Consider the following 25,391-nt stretch of genomic DNA (forward strand, 5'->3'; position numbering starts at 1 on the left):
ATGTCTAAATCGTAACAATCCGTGTACTTTTATGGATATGTGGAATACGTAAGGGTCCGTAAGAAAATCCGTGAATGTGAAGATACCATTAGCCATTGTTCACACACGTATACCTAGGCTGAAGGCGGACACGCTTACATAGGGAAAATAAATGTACATTGTATTTAGGTTGTAAAACAGTAGTTCTAATTCATAAAACAAAAACAAAAACCCAATCACAAATTTATTTGCTTTTCCCACGTAAATATAGTTTTGTATCGTTATATAATTTATTTGCGCAATACACACGCACGGTAATGTCAAATGACGTCAAAGTGCACTTTTTTCGCGTTTAACTTGTAAATTGCATTACTTTCATGAAGAAATAGGTCTATGACACTTGCCCGTACCTAAATATGATCATAAGAAAAAATGAAGCAAATATTTCAACCTTTCTGAATATGATATACGTTTTTAAATATTGTGTTTTTCAGAAAAGATTTTACTAACAGAATAAAACACAATTTTTGTCATTTCGGCTTAATTTTCCTACTTTCCGGTAACGATGTGCGATTTTAAATGCGTGTTTTCAACTAGTTCCCAACATCGCACAGAAAAACTTTCAGTAGAAAAATTGTTTAGTTTTTACTCTACTTTTCGAAAATATGATTTGTTTCATTATATTCCAATTATTAACAAAACGCCCCCAATTTAATCCCGTCGTCACATAAAAGGCGTCAAAAGGCGTCACTGGGCGTTAAAGGGTTAAATAGCTTATGGCTATATACAACAGAGAACAGTCTGGCAGAAGAGGGATGCCTTATATTATATTGATACAGAACCAAAGAATGTAGCAGAAATTCTACGTGACTGTGTGTTTACCTTTAGTAGAATGAAATTTTTAATTTAAAACATCAAACACATTAAATAATTGTTCACACTTAAAAATGTGAACAAAGGGCTGCCATTTTTTATTTGGGACTCTTTCTCACTCTGGTAGGGAAGCAATAAAATATAGAAGAACGATGCAGAAAGTTAGCATATGCATGCACTTCTGTGTGGGTTTTATATGTTTAATAATAAATGATGCGTCTCTGTATTCTAAAGGATGTCCCAGGCCTGGATTTTACGGAGAAAACTGTTCCCTCCAGTGTCCAGTCAACTGTAGAACTGTGTATTGTCACATAGAGACAGGGGCGTGTCAAGAGTGTAAACCTGGATACAAAGGTCATCAGTGTGAACAAGGTATGACATCACCATCAAATGATTGTACCGTGTCATCACGTATCATTTACTAAACTATTAGTGTGAATATGAAATCATTAAATACTATACCTTATCGCACATATGGTCACTGAATTCATTTACTATCAAACAGAGATACATGTACTTGTAAATAGATATTTTATAAGAATCGGTATGAAACACGTCAAACAGCATTTAGTCCAATGCTAACTAGATCATTATAACGACCTTAGAATTTGCGAAATGCTGACTTCAATCGAGACTTGAAACCCCTGTACCATCAACTTGTTTGTTGGTAACTTGCCTCGATTTGAAAACTGACCGTACGCTGAACAAACTCTTGCGTGTCGAATCAGGTGAGAGATATAAACTCCATATGCATGTGATAATGGAATATTCCTACACACATTTAAATATGGGAAGTTGACGATGGAGAAGCTGAAGTGAAGCCGGTGAAGGGCTGCAAAAGTTAGGCCTATACTCGGCGCTGATGGCCTTTGAGCAGGGAGGGATCTTTATCGTGCAACACCTGCTGTGACACGGGACCTCGGTGTTTGCGGTCTCATACAAAGGACCACCCCATTTAGTCGCCTTCTACGACAAGCAAGGGGTACTGAGGACCTATTCGAACCCGGACCCCAAGGGAAATATTCTCGAGAGGGGCGTGAAAGAATATGCAAACACTCAATCTTATTTATATGTATCTCACAATCTTTTACTTTATCAAGAATACAATGTCTTAAGTCAATTGTCATGTACAGGTGTATACTATACTCAAATTTAAGGGTTGTATGTTCTTCGATTTGATTATGCTTATTTCTTACGCATCTCATTGTTGTAAAGTAATGTTATCAAACTTTCCACTGATTTTCAACTTTCTGTATAGTTCATTTCATTGGTCAAATCATACCCAAGTACGCGAAATTGTTACAGTTGAGACATCTGTGAGTTTACATTAGGGTATTCTACCAAAATCCTTTGTGAAATTTGTTTTGAAACCTTTATATTTCAATCTTTGTTAAATTCAGATATACTAAAAACATCTTTATGATATTCGTGTTAATGCAATTTGTTGATATTCGGACATGAATTAAGAAGACAGGTGAGTTTATCAAGCCGGGAACCCACAGAAGGACAAATATCAAAATTGAAATACTCTCTAGAGCAAAATGCACTCTACTTAAAAAATCAATCCATAGTTTACAAAAAAGTCTTTGATGTGCCCATTTAAAAGGAACATTGAAATAATCTTATTCAAATCACGTATACGCGTAAAACGCACAAAATAACAGTAAAATCGACTTATCAAAGCAGATTTTCATTTGGAGTGGGCCAAGTCTCCAATGGGAACTGAATTAAATATGTTAGTACTGTTAATGTGTTTGGGTGTAAAATGTTTTGTAAATATAGGAGATTTGACCCACTCTATAAAAAAATACTTCTTGTGTTTAACTTTTGTCGTAATATCAAGACTATTTCCATGTCCATGTCGGATGACTTTATAGTGCTTGAAATACAGCAATTCTTTATGGGATGGTATAGTGACAGTCTCATTTAATATTTGGACAGACCCAAATTGTATATCTGTGGTTCGAATGTCAATTTTCCCTACCCAATTTTCTTCTTCTTATGAATTACTAGACTTCTCATAATAATTTGACTCTGGCATTTTATGCTAAGTTTTACTCATAGTATGCAGTCTTAATGGAAATTCAACGGAAAGTGCCCCTTAATTTCTCTAAAAGGCTTCGTTTCAGCGAAAAGTGTCTGTTATGTCTATACAACGCAATTTTGCGTACTTTTTTGCGCTCCATTCGCGTTCCACGTTTGCTCATTTCTCATGAAATTGCGTTTAGCGTTCACACATCATTCGCTCTGCTTGCGTTGTTTGTTCGTTCACCGTTCAATTGGGGAAGTAGAACGTTTCAGGGACTGCGATTTACTCTTTTCGTTTATTCGTGGCATGATTGATAACTGCATTATTTACTGCACTGGATTTAGCATAATTATATCAGAGGCCCGAAAAAAGAATATTGTTCTATAAAAAAAATACTACACGTGCATTTACACATAGCGACGCGATAATTGTTTTATATATGGTACAAACTCAAAAAATAGAATGACGAAATTACATGTAGTAGATGAGTGGGCTGAAAGAAGACATGTAGTGCAGGCATGTAAAATGGGGGTGGGGAGTTGGTTGGTTGACCTCCACTTTTTGGACGATGACCAGTATTTTTTATTTTGAAATGTAGGTCAAAAATATCATTGCTGTCTCCCACTTTTTATGGCAGTAGTATGAATAAACTATTTAGCAAAGCATAAGCATGAACAATACTCTACCCCACCCAGGATTAGAATTCTGAAGACTTTGCGAAACACCGTACGTTGTTCTTATTGTATTTTGTGGTACTAGTGCATACGTTTGGACAACCCAACTAGATGAACAGAATTAGTAAATATGTGGACTGAAAAAAAAAATATAATACAATATTTCTTTTAAAAACTGACCATTAATTGTTTATTATTAACCAAAATATAAGGTATATCAGGGGCCTCGTACCACCTACATATTAATGACATTTACAGTACACGGGTAGGTTAAGGGTTCCATTATAGAATATCACAGTGCACTTTATGCCTTTACTTCTCCGAACTACCAATATATGACGTCATGATGGAAAATGACGTCAAGTCACTGCAAACTTGAGCTGTTATGACGGGGAGAGTGTCAAAAACTTTAGACCTTATTTCAAACTGCCTATAAGATGTCAGAACGCTATTGCAAAATTCACGTGTCTGAATTGTATTTTAATATCTTATATGTCCGAATATTTTAAAATAGTTTGTTTCATTACCCTTGATTGAAATTCAGCGTGTTTAAACTGGTTTCGAGAAATATACTTTTGAAATAGACTCTGATTTATACAAGTGGTAAGAGGTAGATTTATGATGTGTTTATAAAAGAGTCTAGCGCAGGTAATTTATGAGGATTCATTTGAGCTATTTTACGGAAATGGTAAGATTGATTTGTTCTCTATCGGAATCTTGCTCTGGTAAATGTGTGACGGCTTTGGTTGAATACAGATTACCCCCAGATGTGTGGATAAATGTGTCGGTAAGTTGAACTCTTCATGAAATACGTGTATTTTGTACACAAGTAATACTACCATTTTTCCCAAGCACATCTCGGGTACACAAGGACACGGTGAGTTCATTTATCAAACAAAAAGTTGAAAATAATACTTAAATTTGTTGGGCCCAAGTGATTTATGTCAAACACTTCAAACATTTATAAATGACCGTCAGGTGATCAACGAAGTCAGATATGCTAATATATAGCCGAGAGAACCTTCTATATAAATTATCTGTACTTAAGCATAAAGATTACAAGTGAGAACCAAAAACCGACCTTGCAATCCAACATATGTTTTGAACGCATTTCAAACTCCGGGAAGCCTTAATATAGCTGCGTAAATAATATGAAAGTAAACTCCAAATATTTGCTTGTTAGTATTTTTAGAAATGCCAACTACCAATCTTCTTCAAGAATCACTCCCATACTTTGAGAAACGATGCCCGTAACGCACTCCATTACCACAAAGTATGTTGATAATATACTGACCTGATTGTAATTATTCATGTACTACCTCACATTAAAGTTCTTTACGATAGAGTGTGGGGATAATCTGTACAGACCAGACTGTAAACAAACATGTGGTAAATATCGGGAGGGGAAGCAGTGTCATCACGTCAGCGGTTCCTGTAATGATGACTGTGAACCTGGATACCAGGGAAACAAATGTGATGAAGGTAGCATTGGATGGCGTGGGAAGAACTGTTTAGATGGTTGGTATGAGAACAGTTATTGATGAAAGTAATATTCCGGTCAGGTACGAAAATAATATTCAGCTGTATAAATCCTGCATTGCAGTGGATAACGAACTGCAGGAAGAGAAAACCGGAAATAACTGGGAAACCATGTTTTATGGAGTCCTTGGTGCCTTCTGTGTTACACTTGTTGTAGTTGGTGTACTGGTGTTTGTTCTTTATAAACGGTAAGTCGCTTTTTCAGAGACATCATGTAAGTTTCTTAATAAGAAGCAGGCCACCTTTTCGAATATGGCATAATGAAAAGCTAAAGATAAGGAACAGTGATCAATCTCAAAACTCATATAAGGAATACAACATCAAGAGTTCAAACACGGATACCTAGACATACCACATAGGAGGGATCTGGCACCTAGTAGTAGGCATCCCCTGTCCATAGGTCCCATCCGCCGTGGACCCTATATCTTGATCGGGTAGAAGGAGTAATCCATTGTCAAAATCAGGCCTCATCAATAAATCCTTGAAATATTTTAGAATATTATAATGCAATTATGGACGAGAATGGATTCGTTTTAAACACCATGTTATAAGGTCGCCGCATTCAGACGTATACCCCGCATTATACTTGCTCAAATTGACAATCATATAAAAAGGTAAATTTTACAAACAGTGATCTATTTCACAAATCCTAATAAGAATTAAAAAAAAATCTTAATTGGGCAAACAAGAACACTGGACACGTCAAAGGTGGGATCATATTCCTAAGAGTAAACATCTCCTGTCGACCGGTCACACACACGATAAACCCTATATCTTAACCAGGGAAACGGAGTAATATGTAGTCCAAATCAATATGTAAAGAACATTTAACAATTGGCATCAAACACGTTAGGCATTTGGGGCAATGACAGGTTGTATCGACAAACTAGATCGGTTTAACCACTATAGATTTTGTGAAAAAACTGACTTTAAAGTAGATTGTTGAAACCTCTGTAACTTGTTTGTCAGTAGACTGATTCGATTTAAAGAATTGATCATACGGAAACCAAACTCTTGTGCATTGAATAAGTTGAGAGACATAAACACGATATGGATGTTTTAATGGACTATTTGTGTATAGATAATGGAGAAGCTGAATTCATTCCACTTGTCATAAAGTTGAGTTGTTAGTTTGCAGTTAACATGCATGTCCCATAAGATATCAAAGTACAAATTTTGTGATATCAAGTTCATCAGGATATATCGAATTGACATATGGATGAAAATGATTATTGTTAATAGACAAAATGTCATCGATATATCTAAATGTGAAGCTAAAGACAACATCAAGAGATGTGAATTCGTCTTCGCATGTAGAGGCTTTTAAATGAAGTCTGCTTCATGAGAATATGAAAACAGGTTAGCCAATAGAGGAGCACAATTCTTGTTTATGAGAATTCCAACAGACTGTTGGAAGACATGATGACCAAAGACTGCGAAAAATTGTAAATGAGGAACTCATGTTTATTCCTATCTTTTTGATGTCAGCTTCAAAGTACTTTTACGGAGAATCAAAGTGGTGTTCAACAATGTAATTTTGAATGACTTGCTATCATGTTATAAACTCCAATCCTTAATTCATTGTGAAGAATATTCGTCATATGTTTTGTGATTTTGGATTTGCTAAAAGTTCTTTAGATCTTTTTTTTTTTAGAATTCATATTCAATTTACGCCACGTGTAGTATATATTATGGCATACATTAATATTGTATGCTTGAGGTTTCTCCTTCACTGCTGTTAAGACTTTCCTGAGGAGCAAAGATAGTGGTTTAATATACCAATTGCTCGATCCATGAATGTATCTATGCTTGTAAGGATTATTTTTTAAGTTTAGGAATCAATTGTAAGAACGTTGATTCATATTCATTTGTCCCATTGACTGGAATATAAAATGCGATTAAAGTTGAGAATTCCATCTTTTGAAATACAGTTGTACTAATGAGTCTTACAAACAAAGACAATATTGTTACAAGCTTTGTCAACATTCCTTATATAACCTATCTAATTCTGTTCTCACTTCTAATTTCCTAACCGCCGCGGTGGCCTAAAGGTTACAGCGTTCGCCCCGCATGCGGAAGGCCCGGGGTTCGAATTCCGGCCGTGACAGATCGAAGTCGTTAAAACAGTTCCATTGCCAAACGCTTGGTATCAGGTGTGAATGTCACGGGTCCTCAGAGATGACCTTAAAAACGGATGTCCCATGTCACAGTAGATTTGGCATGTAAAAGAACCCTCATTGCTCAACTGCCATAAGCGCCGAGTATAGACTTATATTTGAAACCCTTCACCGGTCTTGGTGACGTCTCCATATGAGTGAAAAATTCTTGAGAGAGACGTTAACCAAGATACAATCAATCTAATTTACTAAACACCGAAGTATAGGTGGTACGTATATTTGTTTTCATGTGTTTAATACGTGAGTTTAATATCCCTCCTATATTTTTTATCCATTCTAACCATGTATCAAGTTCTTTTTCATATTAGAGGTTAAGTTCTGTCGCAAATTGAAAGATCAATGTTCTCTGCATTTGGGACGTTTAAGACGAACTATTTTAGAACCTCAATTTCAATTTTATCAACATCACCAGTATTGACATGTCCAGCTGGACTATAGTTGAAAGAAGACGAAGAAAAAGAACGCGCAAGTCGATTATGTATCAGATGGTTTATATCTAGGCATTCTAAAGTTTGCTTGTAATTAAAAGTTTGGATGCAGTAAACATGTGTATGTATTAAATACAGGGTGTAGACTTGAACTTGAAATATGCTGGAATACCAGACTGAATTTTTTCATAATGAAGAATGTTGCTTATGTTAACGGTATCTATTCTTATGTTAGTAAAACAGATTGCATATATCTGATGAGGCGATTCGGAAGGATTATCATCCATAACTCGCGGTGGTTTAAAGAGCATGGAATGGACAACATCCATGATTATAAAGTTCAGAGTATATTCCGGTGTTGAAGAACCGAAGTATGACTTCCTTTGACTTCTTCAAACGACGTATCGAAAACTTGCTATTGAAAAAAGTAAAGTTTTGTGCGAAGATAATGTGGACCTAATTGTCTCTAGGGGTAAAAGAGAATCAAATGTGATCGTGTAAATTTGGTCTTTTATGTCATTTATCTTTTATGTTATGAGATTAATCACTATTCGTTGTCATCACCTTTTATGGACAAGTTACATGGTTGCATTTATGTATTTGTATATTAGGACAAAAGTCCCATCAAATTCATGTTATTTACTAGTTGGCTTTTCAAATATCCTACATTAGAAATGTTGTCGTTGCGTTGCATCCATATGCAAATTCAGTGCCCAGAGTCCTGATCCAGTGATCTTCTGGTTGTCTATGAAAAGTTGTACTCAAAGTTGGTTTGTTGGTGCGATGAAATTTTTTCTAGACTTAACCATCATGGACAATATAAAATGATCTGGGGATTTGAACTGTTTATTGAAAAGTTAATTACCAACATTATTGGTATCGTTTTCAGGCACCAACTGACTAGAGACATCATTAAGAAATACCAAGCTAGTGAGTCCTCCTCCAATTTCAAGAGAGAAAGAGTCGCCCAGGGCCATGTCAATGAGAACTTGAACAGTGAATACCAAGAATTGGGAGAATTGAGTCCATCGTCGACTTATGCCTCCCTTCAATAAACGAGTGTTGCTCAGAATTCCGTGCGTAGCCCCAACGGGTTTACTATAGATTCTTTATCTTAAGCGAATACTTAATATCGCGAAATGACTTGCACATGTCTATTTGCGAGAACATAAATTCGCGATTGCTCTGTTGATCTAAATTCTGTATATGTATTTTAGCAATATAAAAATATAAGCGGTTGATTTGAATTATCGAGTAATGCTACTCGCAAAATCAAGCGATAATAAAGTAATCGCGCATGTTTAGGAATTTACAGTATCTATATCAGGATAATAAGATGTTATAATTATCAACATATTATCAATATATTTTCAACATACTATCAATATGATTTTGTATTTTAAAAATATGCTAAAACGGGCACTATTTAAAAAAAAAAATGTTCTCCCCATGGAAATATGATAACAAAACCAGATTTTCATGATCAGTAACATTTTACGAAAAGTCCTTTTATCTCGATATTTCATGATATCAGTATAACAATCGTCAGTAATTTACATCAGCTCGAACGTGTAATGAAACAAGCACATATCTATAATTCCAGCTACTCACATGCTGAATACGCCATGTTTCCTTACTCGTGGCACTTGTTAGTGCACCACCTTTCCCTTATATTTAGTATTTTTATCAATTTTATGCTTATTTGCTGGGTTACTTTGTGCCATGTGACTATGCATTGTAAGCTCTAACAAGCCAATTTGAAGTGTCTGATTTAATCCCAGCCAGTCAATCGTTATGAAAGATAATGTAATATGCAATATTTGTTTCAAGTCATCTTTTACTTTTATTAAATGACAAATTCATACAATAGTATTCTTTCTTATTTCTGTCATAGATAATATGGATTAAAAACAAGTCGTGGATTACCAAACTTGTTTGCTTGCATTCTTTGCGTAAAATTGTTGACATAAATATACACATGGCCAACCGCTAACACCAATGTATCATTAAGTGTTGTAGTCTCACTCTTTAGTGATGACTATTTTCAAACTCCCTCCCAATGGTCAATGTATCTGCCATCTTCATACCTCAACTATGGAGTTATGTATTTCACAATGTTGGTAAAAGTATCAATGTCCATAATTATAATCATTAAAAATATTTTGTCTCCTTGATGTTAGAAGTAATGAAGATTTTCTAAGAAATAACGCATTTTGATTCTATAACCAAATCTACCCTACCCTACTCTGGACCTAGGTGTGAGTTCATGAGTCATGAGTTTCAGTTTTGGTCCAGAACCAAAGTTTTTTCTACGGTATAATTTTCAATATACACGTTTGTCGAACTTGGTCCACCCTGGGGTATGAACTATAAATATCTGGGTTATGAATTCCATATTTTTATCTTCTTTGATTTAGTTTTTTTTGGGGGGGTAATTCGTCGGGGGGGGGGGGGGGTAATTCGTGTTCTTGTACGTCCGAGCTCTTATCTCCTAAACCGTTCATCAGAAATTGATCATAATTGATCAGAAATATTCCTTGGAGTTGGGACAGAAACTTTTGAAACAAGGTCATATTAGAGAGCTCAAGGTGACTTTTACTTTACATAAGGAAAACGTTGCTTGTTTCAACAACTTTTGAACATGACTGGTATAGTTTCATATAGCACCGGTAAGTGAGAAAGTTTCTCAGTTTACTTTCAGAAGGTCGGTGGACTCTTCCCATGTACATTGTATCTGGGTTCTCTCTTCCACCAATAAAAACTGGGCGCCACCAGATAACTAAAATAATTGTTGAATGTGGCGGAAAACATCAATCAATCATATAGCACGCAAATAACAGACAAATGGCGTTTACGCAAAGGACATGCAATGTAATGTCATAAAGCTTAAGGTCACTCAGAACATGAACATCCCATCATTTCAAGAATATTTCAACATTTATTGGTCTTTTAGACGAAGCTCTCTCATTCCCTTTCGCAAAGAATATTTGTTACAAATTATGATCGATTTCTAATGAAAGGTGTGAAACCTGATACAACTCATGGTACTTTAGAAATGTAAAACTTACAAGGTACGCCCCGTAGAATCTTCAACGTGTAATACAAATTTGTGTCCTCTCTATCAGAATACAATTCGATTCAGAATTGCTATGGATTTTTGTGTATAGAAATATCATAGATAATGTAGATTAATTAAAACATCAAATATCACTTTTTTAAAAACAGAATGTCATCAAGAATATGTTATTTGTTTTAGTCTCACCGTTTAGGTCTATATACTGGCTACGATTTCAGTCGGGAGTGTCCGGTTAAGATTGTAACAAACAGAGAACATATCAAAATTGAAATAGCAGGTGGTCATGAGGCTCAATAGATCCCAAAGTACATCGGAGGAGAGAAAACGCTAAATCGTTCCAGTGAATCATTATAGACGTTTACAACAAACTCTACAATAGAGTATTTCTGCTATTGAATATGGATTGTATGGAAAAAACGTTTCTCTTAAAATGAATCTTAAGATTTTCTATTAATGCATTGCTTGACCTCACTAAAGTGTATGAATAAAATGTACATGGTTTTTTGTCTCAGTGGCAGGTTCAGAAAAATCACAGGACAGGTGGTGACGGTATCAGGACAACTCGCCCCCAAGACAATTCGCCCTCAAGACAACTCGCCCCCTCATCGTTACAACTCGCCCCTAAGAGAACTCGCCCTCAAGACAACTCGCCCCTCTTCGGGACAACTCGCCCCCTCTCTTGAGATATCTCGCTCCTTCATATCATGCAAGGTGAAGATAACGAACAGTGATCAATCTCATAACTCCTACAAGCAATGCAAAATAGATAGTTGGGCAAACACGGACCCCTGGACACACCAGAGGTGGGATCAGGTGCCTAGGAGGAGTAAGCATCCCCTGTTGACCGGTCACACCCGCCGTGAACCCCATATATATACATATAATACAAGTTTACAATTGTTATTTTTTGTCTAAACCCAAGAGGTGTTTTAGCAAAAATTAATGAATTTCTTATAGATCGTATATACATCACAGACAATAAGACGTGTTCACATATACACCGAACTTCGTGTCTTTTTATGCAAGGCGAAATATTTTAGTGAAAATCCAGTGTTTGGGTTCAGTAAATTCATCATCACTTTTATGTACATGTAAAATATATAATTTCAGCGGAAACAAGTTAGCGTTTGGTATAGGGAGAGTATTAGCTTGGTCTACAGATGACGTAGTATAATTATCAATAATCTGCATCTGTTGTTAAATCTAATTGTTTGATTTCCCCCAAGCTGTTAAAATTTACTTCAAACGTTATGAGGTACTCATCATCAGAGTTCTTTACACTTTGAAATCGCCGCGTAAAAAGAATCACCCCCGTAAAAAGAATCACTTCAATCAGTAAAGCAAAGCCGTTATACAATTTCTAAAATGGAAATTTTATTATTTTTCAACGGGAATTATTTGAGAAACGCATTAAAAGATGATTACATGTATCAGAATATTCATGCTTCACCTTTACACTTATGTACATTGTATACCATATCGATAAAAAAACAAACCAACAACAAAAAAACCCACACACCCCCAAACCCCAAACTTTTCTCAGTATTGGAGACATTTCATCAATTACCTGAAGATCAGTAAATATAATTTTCCTTGCCAATTGATTTATGAAAAATATAACTTTTTCTGAAATGCAATAATCAAATATGTGTATAATTCTATTAGAATTTACCATTTGTGTTAAAGTATGAAATAAAAAGATGTATCTTTATAGGGTTAAAAGTGTAAATAACACACACACACACACACACACACACACACACACACACACACACACACACACACACACACACACACACACACACACACACACACAATAAAAATCAAATTTGATAATATATTTATATATAATATTGGGGGCGAGTTGTCTTAAGAGAAGGGGGCGACTTGTCCTAAGAGAGGGCGATTTGTCCTAAGAGGGGGCGACTTGTCTTGAGGGCGAGTTGTCCAGAACTCGTGGTGACGACTCAAGTTTGTATCCTTTCCGCCCAAAAAAGAGCGGGTGAGGTTGAAGACCCCAATATAACAACAAATGATTGTTTTATCAGAGATATTTAACCAAAGCGGGAGGGATGCAAACCTGGTAAACCCAAGCCTAGATCCACCACTAAGTCTGATCAATCACTTATTCTTATTATCATGTTTGATTGGTCTAATTGTTGTCATTGCCTCTCTCTTGATATTCTTTGGGAAGTTTTGAATCGATCATATCAATCAAATTATGATTAATTTTCTAATGGGTGGTTAATGATTATCTCTGAATAGAGAATGGGAATAAGTTACTGCTTCCCTGGTGTCTTTATTAGTTGAGGACCTAGTAACTTGATGCACAACTCCTACCCAAGCTAATATATGATTTAACCTTAAATAGAACGTGTTATACTCAATCGAATGATATATTTAAACAATAAAAGGCTTTCTTACGCGGGTTATTGTTTTTTCTGCAATGCTAGTTACCTTCATCACCTGATGAAACTAAGAAAAACGTTTTATTGTTTATGTTTATATTTTAATGTAGTTTTTAAAAAGGTATACATGTAAACTACATTCAAATACTGAAATATCATATACATGTAGTTGACCATTCGTTACTTTAAACAGAACAGCCAATGTACCCTTTAACCTTGATGATGCTCAATATTTGGTAATGATTACACAGACAAGTGGTACTAAAAACCACATCGAACTAGTTTGCAAAAAACGTACATTCATTGTTGCAGATGAAAGCAATGCATGTCAATTCCAATAGAAATATCAGAGAAAAGATTCGGTGAATGCAAATATTTAACGTTATTGTATTTAGTGGGATTTTCACATTTCATAAATCCAAGTTCAGTAAAGCACATATTCATATTCATTATGCATTTTAAAGTGTTCGCAAAATAATGTTTCTTTCTTAAAAACCAATGTGCATCTGTATATTACATATCTATACACATAAAGCAATATATGTATATCAACATCTTTTAATATGATAAGTAACCGAGCGAGTGAAAAATAAGGAGAGGGATCCCAACTCGTTCAATGCAATGCAATGTTATAACTTAGGTTGATTGATGGATTATGATTTTACGCCGTTTCAGCAATATTTCAGCCAGTTGAAGGCGGTATGAATAAGGTAGAATGTATATTTCCTTGATGTATCTTAGACGTTTCCCATCCTCTTTAGTTTGTTACAACAAGCAAACACGACACATCAATTAAAGAAAGACAATTCGTATAACTGCCTGGTGTATCCTGTCTAAGTAGAGATGGACTTCATCAGTGCGTGACGCGGCAATTTTTTTTTATTGAAACGATAAGGGCATGGCATTAGGAAAAAGTGCGTCTGGAAGTAAACTCTCGAATGGGAGAGAGGAAAAAAGAACACACGACTCTCTCTCTCTCTCTCTCTCTCTCTCTCTCTCTCTCTCTCTCTCTCTCTCTCTCTCTCTCTCTCTCTCTTTCACTCTCTCTCCCCCCTCCCTCTCTCATTGTAATAACGAGTTAGTTTGCTTTATACCTGTATTACATGTAAAACTTATACGGTACCAATTTTGATGCACCAGATGCGCATTTTGACAAATAATGTCTCTTCAGTGATGTTCAACCGACATTTTTGAAATTCAAAATAACAATAAAGGGTTTTACATACGTTATTTGAAGAAGCTATGGCTAGTCTATACTTGGATTTTTCAACACCTGAATATAGACTTAACTCTATGATTATGGATGTTGCCTACCACAGGCTCTATAAACCAGCACGGACCATGGATGGTAATCCTTCCAAAGCATGCCGTCAGTTCCTTAAGCTCAAATTTACAAACAAAGGAATATATGCCGTCAACATAAGCAGCATTCTTCGTCATAAAAGGGTTCAGTCGTGTATTCCAACTTATTTCAAGTTCAAGTCTACACCCTGTATTTCCTAAAGCTATACTTCTACTATTGCATCCAAACTTTTTAATTATAAACAAACTTTGCAGTGCATAGATATATACCATCTTATACGTAATCCACCAACATGTTCTTGTTCTTCATCTTCGTTCAACTACAGTCCAGCTGGACATGTCATTACTGGTGATGTTGATATAGTTGAAAATGAGGACCTCAAATCACTTATTCTTAAAGGTCCTAAATACAGAGAACCTCGGTCTTTTAATTGGCGACAGAACTTCATCTCTATTATCAGTTCTGTCGAAGATTATGTCAGACGATGGGCTAAATATGAAAAAGAAGAACTTCATACATTGTCAGAATGGGTTAAAAGCATAAGAGGGATATTAAAATCCCGCATTAGACACATGAAAACAAAAGTACGTACCATCTATCCTTCTGTGTTTAGTAAACCAGATGTGATAAAAGAATTAGATAGGTTGCATGAGGAATATGTTTTGGTTCCAGCTGACAAAGCTAGTAACAACATTGTCTTTGTTTGTAAGGCTCATTATTACAACTGTATTTTAAACGAACTCGGCATTAATTCCACTTTTGGTAATCATACTTATACTCCAACTGCCCTTTCAAAAGACAAAATTCTTCAAAACCATGCTTCAGTTTTAGACACATTTAATATTCCAGTCAATGGGTTGAATGAATATGAGTTACCGTACCTATACTGGATTCCTAAACTACATAAAAACCCTTACAAACAAAGATACATTGCTGGATCCAGTAAGTGCTCTACCAAGCCCCTATCTTTGCTCCTCACGAAAATGTTAACAGCTGTGAAGGAGAAACTTCAAACTTACTGTGCGACTACATATGCCAGAAGTGGTGTTAATCAAATGTGGATTCTAAAAAATTCTAAAGAACTTTTAGTAAACTTGAAATCACAGAATTTTTCCCAAATCAATAGCATTAAAACCTATGACTTTCCAACACTATACACGACCATTCCTCACGATAAATTAAAAACTAGACTTTTTGACAGCATAGACAGTTGCTTCTTCAACAAAAACGGAAAACGGAAATATTCATACCTAGTGATCAGTCATTCAAAAAGTTACTTTGTTAAACACCACTCTGATTCCACGCACAAGTACTCTGAAGTTGAAATAAAAAAAATATGCTAGAGTTTCTCATTGACAATATCTTCGTGGTCTTTGGTGATCAGGTCTTCCAACAGTCTGTTGGAATTCCCATGGGCACGAATTGTGCTCCTTTGTTAGCTGACCTATTTTTATATTCATATGAAGCAGAATTTATTCAAAAACTTCTACGTGAGAAGAAAAAATCTCTCGCTGTGACCTTCAATTCGACTTTTAGATATATCGATGACGTTTTGTCTATTAACAATGATAGCTTTCATTCATATGTCGATTTCATATATCCCTGTGAGCTCGAAATAAAGGACACCACAGAGTCGTTCTCTTCCGCTTCATACTTAGATATTCTATTGAAAGTAGACATTAACGGCAAACTGGAAACTCAACTGTATGACAAACGGGATGATTTCAGCTTCTCCATCGTCAACTTTTCACATTTATGTAGCAATATTCCATTATCACCTGCATATGGTGTTTATATATCTCAACTGATTCGATATGCAAGAGCTTGTTCTGGGTATAGTCAGTTTTTAAATCGAGGTAAGCTACTGACAAACAAGTTGATGGTACAGGGATTTCAACAGTCTCGATTGAAGTCAGCATTTCGCAAATTCTATGGTCATTATAACGATCTAGTTCGTCAATACAACCTCGCATTGGGTCAAATGCTGTCTGACGTTTTTCATACCGATTGTTAAGACGTTCTTGGCACACTGATTTGACTGCGGATAACTCCGTTTACCTGATCAGGATATGGGGCTCACGGCGGGTGTGACCGGTCAACAGGGGATGCTTACTCCTCCTAGGCACCTGATCTTACGGATTATATTCTGTTGGTATCTGAGTGGTGAAAGTGCTAAGTATCAAGACAGCAGTGATTTAAATTTTTGTTGCATGAAAAACCACATGTTCTGCACATCACTCGGACGCCATATTTGTTGTTTTGGTGTATGTAAAATCTAAACCGAACCGAACTGAAATCAGGAATGTGTAATCGGTGTATCGAATCGAATGTCATGAATCGAGGTACACCGAAATTTTCGGTGCACCGCACAGCCCTAGTAAATATCATCTAGTCCTCAATTTCTTTAGATCAGAATCGTGATGTCCTTAGTATATCAACAATTCTTCATTATTAGTTTCTCTCATTATTTTCGACAACCAAACACAAAAAAAAAACATGCAATAAGATATGCCTAGAAACACATGTAAAACCAACGCATACATGTACATTATCAATTTATCGTTTCACACTGAACAAAACTACTTGTTGCTAAATGTACACCAGATGCCAATAAACAAAGCATGTTAATTATATCAAATTGACATCTCTAGTGTAAAATATTTGTCCAAATATTGTTTTTACATGTGATTCAATGTTTTGAAAGCTAAATGTTGTGTACATCAACTTACAGCTCTTCTTGCATTTAAATTACTCAAATGAGCACAAAAAACAATCATCATGCACGCACATAGCAACATTTGAACAATGGATCTGCCCCCTTTCAATATTACGAAGTTGGTTACTTTTTACGTGCAGATATAGTTCCATAGATAGGCTGTCCCCACCCCCCCCCCTTTTTTTTTCTTTTTTAAAAAGCGTTGTCATGAATGTTAAAAGTTAACAGATGAATTAAACCGAAAGATCAACCCTTGCCACCTTCCTTCTTGAGCTTTGGATTTAAAAAAAAAAATTACTTGTCCAGAATTTTCAGGCAATATTATGAAGTCACACCCCCCCCCCCCCTCCTTATCACATGTATGCTTTTATTGTGCTCTTAATTCTAGGTGTCTGTTTTAAAAACAGACTGCTACTGAGATCCTCAGTATGAATTGCATAATTAGGACACAAATAGTTGTCAAATACTCTTATAACAACCCCACCCCCTCCTCAACTCTACAATTTGACTAAGTGTATATCTTAAAAAGTTTTCTCCATAAAATCGAAGAAAATCAAACCCTGGTTCTAAAACAAAATTCGCAATTTTGGTAAAGAGGATTTTTAAAAGTACCGTCAATCCAGAGTCCTTATAATTGCAATCTATGTTCGCCTTGTCCCAAAGATGCTTAAAAGAAATTTGAAAAGAATTGGAAGGGTGGTTATCAAGAAAAATATTAATGTTCAATTAACGTCTTATGATGACTGACGCAGACAAATAGCAATATGTAGGTCACTTGAGTGATTCTCAACATTGACCTAATTAGAATTAATCATTTTCACAAATGATACTGAGCTAATGCACATATGTACATATATATGCGCGTCATTGACAACAAAACAACTAGTCTTTTTGAGTATGCTAAGTGAGGTATACGTTTTTTTAGGAAGTTGTGATGAAAACGTTTCAAGTCATCATGTCGCAAAAAAAGGATGGTATCATGTGATTATTCTAGAGAATTAAGTTTCCATGTAGGCTATAACAAAGAAACTAAACCCAATGTACCACACTCCCCACATCTATTGATTTGTTTTAGGATTTCTAATACTGGGATTCAAATTATGCACTCAATGTGTATGTATCAATGCTGAATACTTACCTCCTCAAAGTCAGCAACTTGGTCAACTCCATATTTAGGTGATTTTCAAAGTATGATGCTCATACAGCTCAAACACAGAAAAGAACACATTACACAAAATAGTGGTCATGTACTTTGGCTAAAATATGTGATTATTGTATCAAAAAGTAAGAATTCAAAAATATTTGAATATTTACAATTTCCATTTAATATTTTTATTTTAATTTACTTCAGTTGACAGGACCTACATGTATTAAAATTTGAGTACCCGGTTACAGGACCCAATTCAAAATAATCAATTTCCCCCTTCTTTCATCATTTAATTTTTCCCTATCAAGTGTCCTAAAGTTCATAATTACAAATATCAGAGAACTTTAAATCATAATAGTATTTTTGTGATTTCTTCTGTAGATTAGAACCATCACACATTAGTAGGGGTTACCACAGGTAAACAAACTTGAAGGTAGTCTGGCTCACCAATATATATGATTTTAACAATCTTTATCTAGAATGCATATAGGACATTCACATGTTTGTTTTTATTGTAAATTTGACAGTCAGAGCGAGAGAGAGAAAGAGAGAGAGAGAGAAAGAAAGAGAGAGAGAGAGAGAGAGAGAGAGAGAGAGAGAGAGAGAGAGAGAGAGAGAGAGAGAGAGAGAGAGAGAGAGAGAGAGATTTTATAAGTATTCCACAATTTTACAGATCCTAAACTCTCTGTAAATGTGATAGGCAACTCCCTGAGTGAATGTTAGGTAGGGAACATACTTAACTTGTATTCTATTGTACACCCATGCAAGAAATGTCAGGACTACTTACAATGCTCAGTCTACATGTATACCACTATAGGTGACTAGCCTGCCTGGCAGTATTAAAGAAATTGGGGTTCTCATATGTTTACTGGTACATTTTATTCAGCCTTTACTTTAGAATTTGGATTCTAAATGAAATAGAATACTTACGTCAATACAAGTTCCAACACGGCAACAGGCAGGGCTTTTTCATATTTTCTATGAATATGTTTGTCAACCTTCTGTTTCCCTGGTCATTTTTAAGTCGGATGCGATGCAATAAAACGTCAAATTCCACAAGATTTACCTTTTCTACAACTACGTAGACGATTGGATGCTAGAGTCCAGTTACTATGGCAACGATCAAACGGATTTGTATTCCACGGAATAAACCGGAATCCTTTAGCACAATTGAAGATAAATATCGTGATAGTAAATTAAGTGAACAAAGATCATCTGATATTGATAAACTTCTGAAGAACAAATTGAATAAAACTGCTATTTCCACCTCCTGCCATACTGAAAACAAATGAAGGTCATTCATATATCCAATGCAAGAGAATGTTACAAAGGGCAATAACTCTTTCTGGTGTATTTTGGTTTGTGCAACAGAGGAAAGTACTGGTTTATGTGTTTATCTTTGGTTTCTCCACAAATGCGTTTCTGTACTTTTTAAAACTCAGATTCAATACATTTTACTAGCATGTGAGTTTACACCAAATGACTGGGCAAATATAGTTCATCCCTCTCTAAAAATTACATATATCAAACCCTTATACATCATAAAAATAATTATTTCCATTGTTTTCAAGGATTAAATAAATACAAAAAAAAAATTCTAAAAGCTGAAACCCAGCTCAACATAACTTTTACCATTGCTGTTTTTATAAACAATAGCGATTAATTTTTAATTATTCAAAATATAACATACATGTAAAGATCCAGCTGTTGTTGAAGAATCGGTTTCCATGGCAACCGTTGCTAAGTCAAATCATTGCATGCTCTTTTTGTTTTATACCTATCATAATATTGTTACACACAATGTGTCATGAAAATCTGTGACATACCGTGGTCACTGAATTTTGATAGTTACATAGAATCAGTCTTAGGTGCTCGTGTGAAACATGAACTAAGTATGTTGTTAAACTTTTCTCTCGTCACTCGATGTGATTCCTCGCATCGTTCGGCACCAAATCTCATCAAATCTCTTGTAATCCCTCGTATTCTCTTGGTACTCGAGAACATTTTATCACCATACAAAACGTGTATATGTCTCTCACATACCGGGAACACTAAATTGTATTCGATTGTCAATCGGAATAATGATGCAACTGGGAAAACTAAATTGTATTCGATTGTCAATCGACATAATGATCCAACTATATAATTATAGCATATATATATATATATATATATATATATATATATATTGAACGTGTATTTTATTATACCGGTAGAAGACCAATCTCGAAAGCTTACAAAAAGCGTGAAACAATTATATAAATCGAAAGAGGGATGAAATAGACAGGACATTCACACATTTCAGAAAAATTATTGCCTCCAAAAATTATCATAAGTGGGGGGGGGGGGGTTAATAATATACATAGTGCATGTGATTGCAACTGGGAGATTTTCCCCTGCCAGGGAAATGGATCCTAACATTTTAAAGGGGGAAACATGATTTTGCAATTGACACTTTACAGATAGATTATTGAATAATAAAGAAATTGAATAATTAATTGAATAATTACAAACGGCATGGACATCAATCACGTGACATTTCCCCCCTGACATTATGCAGAATAAACGAGAGTAACTTGTCGGGTCCACTCACCATACTAGATTATAGCAGCGGAGTTTGGAGATACAAGAAACATAACTGAGATGGTCCAAAACCGGGCGCTAACATACTTCCTCGGTGTTCATCGTTTCACCCCGCTGTTAGCAGTCCAAGGGGAATGTGGATGGATTATGCCATTCTGTCGTCACGAAATAAATATGTTACGACTTACAAAGTGTGTGTTTCTTTGGGAACGGACACATGATGGAACATGGAATCACTAATATGCATGAAAAATGAACGACTTACAAAACGCGTGTTTCTCTGGGATCGGATGCAAAACAATGAGTGCCTTGCTTAGCGTGGTGACAGGGAGACGACATGTAGAGCCTACGTCATGTTCTGGGTCTGTGTCTCTTTTCATAGAGAAGGAACCTTGAAAGCTGTTGATGAAAATATGAACAGTGGAAGGTATACCAAAGTTTTAGAGGATTTCATTTGGCCAATGGTCGCTCGTCACCTGGCAAATCGCCGTTGGGTTTTTTCAAGAGGATTATGCCCCGTGCCACGTTTCCGTTAGATCGAATGAATGAAAACCAATGATATAGTAACACTGCCATGACCCCCACAGAACCCAGACCTAAGCATTATAGAAAATGTATTGGAAGTGTTGAAAGTTCCAGTGCAAAGGCGAACAAACGAGATAAGAAATGCTGATAACCTGAAACATGTTGTTCAAGACATTTGGAGTAATCTCCCTTTGATATACATGCAAAGCCTTTATTAAAGTCTACCAAGGAAAACACGGACTATGTTGCGTTCTCGCGGACATATTACGAATTATCAACCAAAAAAGTATGTGATTTGTTTTACTGAAAGAAAGCAACAAAAATGATTTATTTTCAAAAAGTTTTGATGTCGTCTATTTTGCAGTTTCATTTGTGTCTCACTGCTGTATTTCATCAAAACATAGAAATATATACTTAACTTTACTTTCGATCCAATCTATCGGGGATTATCATGAACAGAAATAATATATAGTTTTAAGAATAAAAATAAAGAACCCTTTGGATTGTTTTCAACACGTACTTGTTTCAGGCTTGCAGATAAACACGGAAGTACATAAGTATAAGTATACCGTTATCTGGATTTCCATTCACAAAAAAAAGAACTTGCTAAGATAACACGCACTTGTGATTTTCCGTTTTCACTCAAGATTTATACCAGCCACACTCCTTATAAAACAGGAGTCAGATATTCTCTCTCGGTCTAACTGAATACACTAGTGACTAGTATTTACATGAATTATCAATGGAGGAAAATGACTGTTGTCATTCACATTGCAGGTGTTAAAGTTTAATTAACAGATTGTTTTGCATGTTCGCTGATTCAATAGTAATAGAAAACTTTAGAGGTGACGCATTGACAGCGACGGTAAACAGAAAAAGCAACCTCGTATCATCTTTAGTTTAATCTATTCCAAATGCCAACATTTTGTGTGAATTTTACATTTTTTTTTTTACTTCAGATACGCCGTGATAATTATTAGGAATCTAAATTCATCTCTTCTCACTGAACCTTACCATCATGTCAACAGTATCAATTTCTAGTCCTATAAACAGCAGGCTATGTGCTTGTCTGACTTGTTTGTTTAAAATGTAACCATCAACTTTGAACAATTTAAAAAATCCCTGCCAGCAAAAATAAAACCATCTAGGTAATGATCAATGGTAGTCAAGTCACTCTTTTGTTCATCAACCCATTGTAAAAATGTAGCGAACTCCCCAAAAACTTTGCATGATAAAGAACAACCCATTCGAAGGCACTTGTCTATGTAATAATTCCCATCTACCTTGATTTCCAATACGTTAAAGTCACCTGGATTAATAGGTAGAAGTCGATATGGTTATTTAATATTCATCTTCCCAATATAAGCCCCCCCACCTACCTACTTCATCTAACATTTGGAAAACAGAATCAAAAGATGTATAATGCACTGTGGGTTCCAAAGGGTCAGTCTACAGGTTGGCGCTATTATTCGGAGGAAATGACAAATGACTAATAAGGCGCCACCCTGAATTATCACCCTTCAAGGAACAATTGCAATAGGAGATACACGCAGATTGGATATACTGTTCGTTATCTTGACCTGTCATGATGACCCCATTGTTTATTTTTTCCATAATCTCGTGAGGATGTCGACCTGCTGGAACTAAATTACTATTTTCTAAATCAGTTCTTGGGCCTGAATATTGTAAATGGAATCCAAAGGAAAACTCTGACAATAATTTGTTTGCTGTAAATCTATTGGGATAGCTTACCAGGTAGTTGTTTAGCACTGATTTATTGATTGAGGTTGTTCCTAGTTCCGATATGTTTTTGGTTGCCTTCATTACTGTACCTTTGTGGTTGTGGTGACTGCTGTCTCCAATATTGATGTTGGTTTTTAAATCCTGCATGGAGATTGGATGAGGTGTATGATGGGCTTGGGCGGCGAAAAGATTATTGACCCGATTTTTGTCCATAAGGTGTATAGAACTGGGGCTTATTTTGACTACAATGAACTTGCGGGTACAGGCTACGACAAAGAGTGCACGAATGAGAATAATGACATTGTATTTTGTGCAAATGCCCTTTAAGTTGTAGTCAAAGCACTTTTGTGTTGTTTGTGATGGAATGTAGGGCTTAGGTGACATGTAAAGTACCCATAATTCTGTATCAACTTCCCCCAGGAGCTGGATGATTTCATGGTCTTACGAAGTCTGTACTGGGTGTCATAATCAAACCAACTTATTACCCCCCTTGCTGCCCCTAACCGTACTGTGTGGATGTAATTTAGTAACTCAGATGATTTAGCAGGGTGTGCGACAAGATATATTGATGCAAATATTAGCCATGCTTCAATCCATTTATCAATGCAGTCAATGTTGTGTAGCCTCTTTGGTGATTATCTCCCTTGCACTACTGAGTATCGAGTTTCTTTGATTTGTATCAGCACCATGACCCCCAACAGATTGGATGAGAGATTGAAATTTGATAAATTTCTCTTGTACTATATTGCGCTTAGCTGACTCGCTAACATGCATGCTTAAATTATGCACTGATTGCATAGGTATAACACCATTACCTTCTGCTGGTTGCTGTACCCCTGGTGGGCTCTGCTGCGAGGTAAGCGAAATTGTCTGTATATGCTGCTGTGGAATCTGAAGATTTTGTAGGTCCACTGTACCCTGCAGCGGGGCAAATAAACTTGACTGGGAATAAAAAGGGTGTTGTGGGGCCTCTGTCGGTTGTTTACATTTACCCTTAGCAGGCCGTTGATCCGGCGGTGGCAATTCCTACCGTCTCCCTCGTTTGGCCCTTTTGGGTGGTCAGTCTGATGTCTGTCGTTTGCGTGATATGACAGTTGACTGCCATGAACAATGATTCCCTCAATGAAAACTCGGCTCATTTAAATAATATACATGTACCAACATAATTCGGTAAATGAAGATCGAATAATACAGATCTCTAGCTTTTCGGTCCAGGGTAATGAATGTTTGAAATAATTAACCGAAACCCCGTAACTTCCAGCGGCTATGCATATACTTGGTAAATCAACGTCGACTTTTTCGATTACCAGAGAAACAAATATAACCATGCGACGTAGGTTTTATTAAATTTATTAAGAACTAAAGGCAACGGCAGATCTGAAATTAACAAATCACACACCACATTACACATGCAACAAAATATACAATTACATAAATTCATATTCGTATTTCCCTTTAGAGAAGTCAATATATTCCAATGAAATGTACATGATCGACTTTATTACTTTACTTCAAAAAGTAACAAAATTTATAGTCCTTGATCAAGAAGAAGAGAAATATACTGATAAAAAAAAGTTCAACTTACATAATTATCAATCAGTTAACAATAAACATTTCAAATCTATACCTTAAGGTGTGGCACAACGGGCAGCTACATGTATAGGTTTACTCCCTCTAAAACAAATTTCCTGCACTGATGAAAATAGCCCGCGAAACTTATTCATAGAAGAAAAAGTGGTTAAACTGGTTTTAGCTAGAGTGAGTGAATTCCTACAAACAACCTGGCCAATAGAATGCTGTGAATAGATTTCATTCAATTAATATAGCACAGCTTAGTATTTAAAAATATGTAGAAAATTCAATTAGATATATAAAGATCACCCTGCCACACAAATATAAGACAATATCTAGTTTAGGTCACTGCACCAACGTATTAGTTGAAACTAGATGATTAGGAATGCAAAGGTGAAAATACTCAACTTGTTATCCATGAAAATCCCAGTAGCTAAAATTTCGCATCACGATCCCGATTTGAATTTTCTGTTTTGAATATCTATGCATTTGTGAAACGTAATCCCAATTATTTTACGTTTTGTCAGGATATACATTAAGTAGTTTAGTTGTTGAATAATACGTCTTGAGAGAAGGAAGTACAAGGGAATTGGACAATCATTACTTGTAATCCTAGCAC

At 35.7% G+C, this 25,391-nt stretch overlaps 1 protein-coding gene across 1 annotated transcript in view; it reads left to right on the plus strand.

The window, feature by feature from the left end:
* The window catches only part of LOC125661711 (multiple epidermal growth factor-like domains protein 10), a 132,953-nt gene that overhangs the window by 85,327 nt on the left and 22,235 nt on the right, over positions 1 to 25,391 (plus strand). Inside the window, exon 4 of the mRNA XM_056147612.1 lies at positions 1,087 to 1,224. Coding sequence (XP_056003587.1) covers positions 1,087 to 1,224 — 138 coding nt within the window. The remainder of the gene's footprint in view (positions 1 to 1,086; positions 1,225 to 25,391) is intronic.

Source organism: Ostrea edulis, chromosome 8, assembly GCF_947568905.1.
Source record: "Ostrea edulis chromosome 8, xbOstEdul1.1, whole genome shotgun sequence".
In the NCBI taxonomy this organism is placed as follows: Eukaryota; Metazoa; Mollusca; class Bivalvia; order Ostreida; family Ostreidae; genus Ostrea; species Ostrea edulis.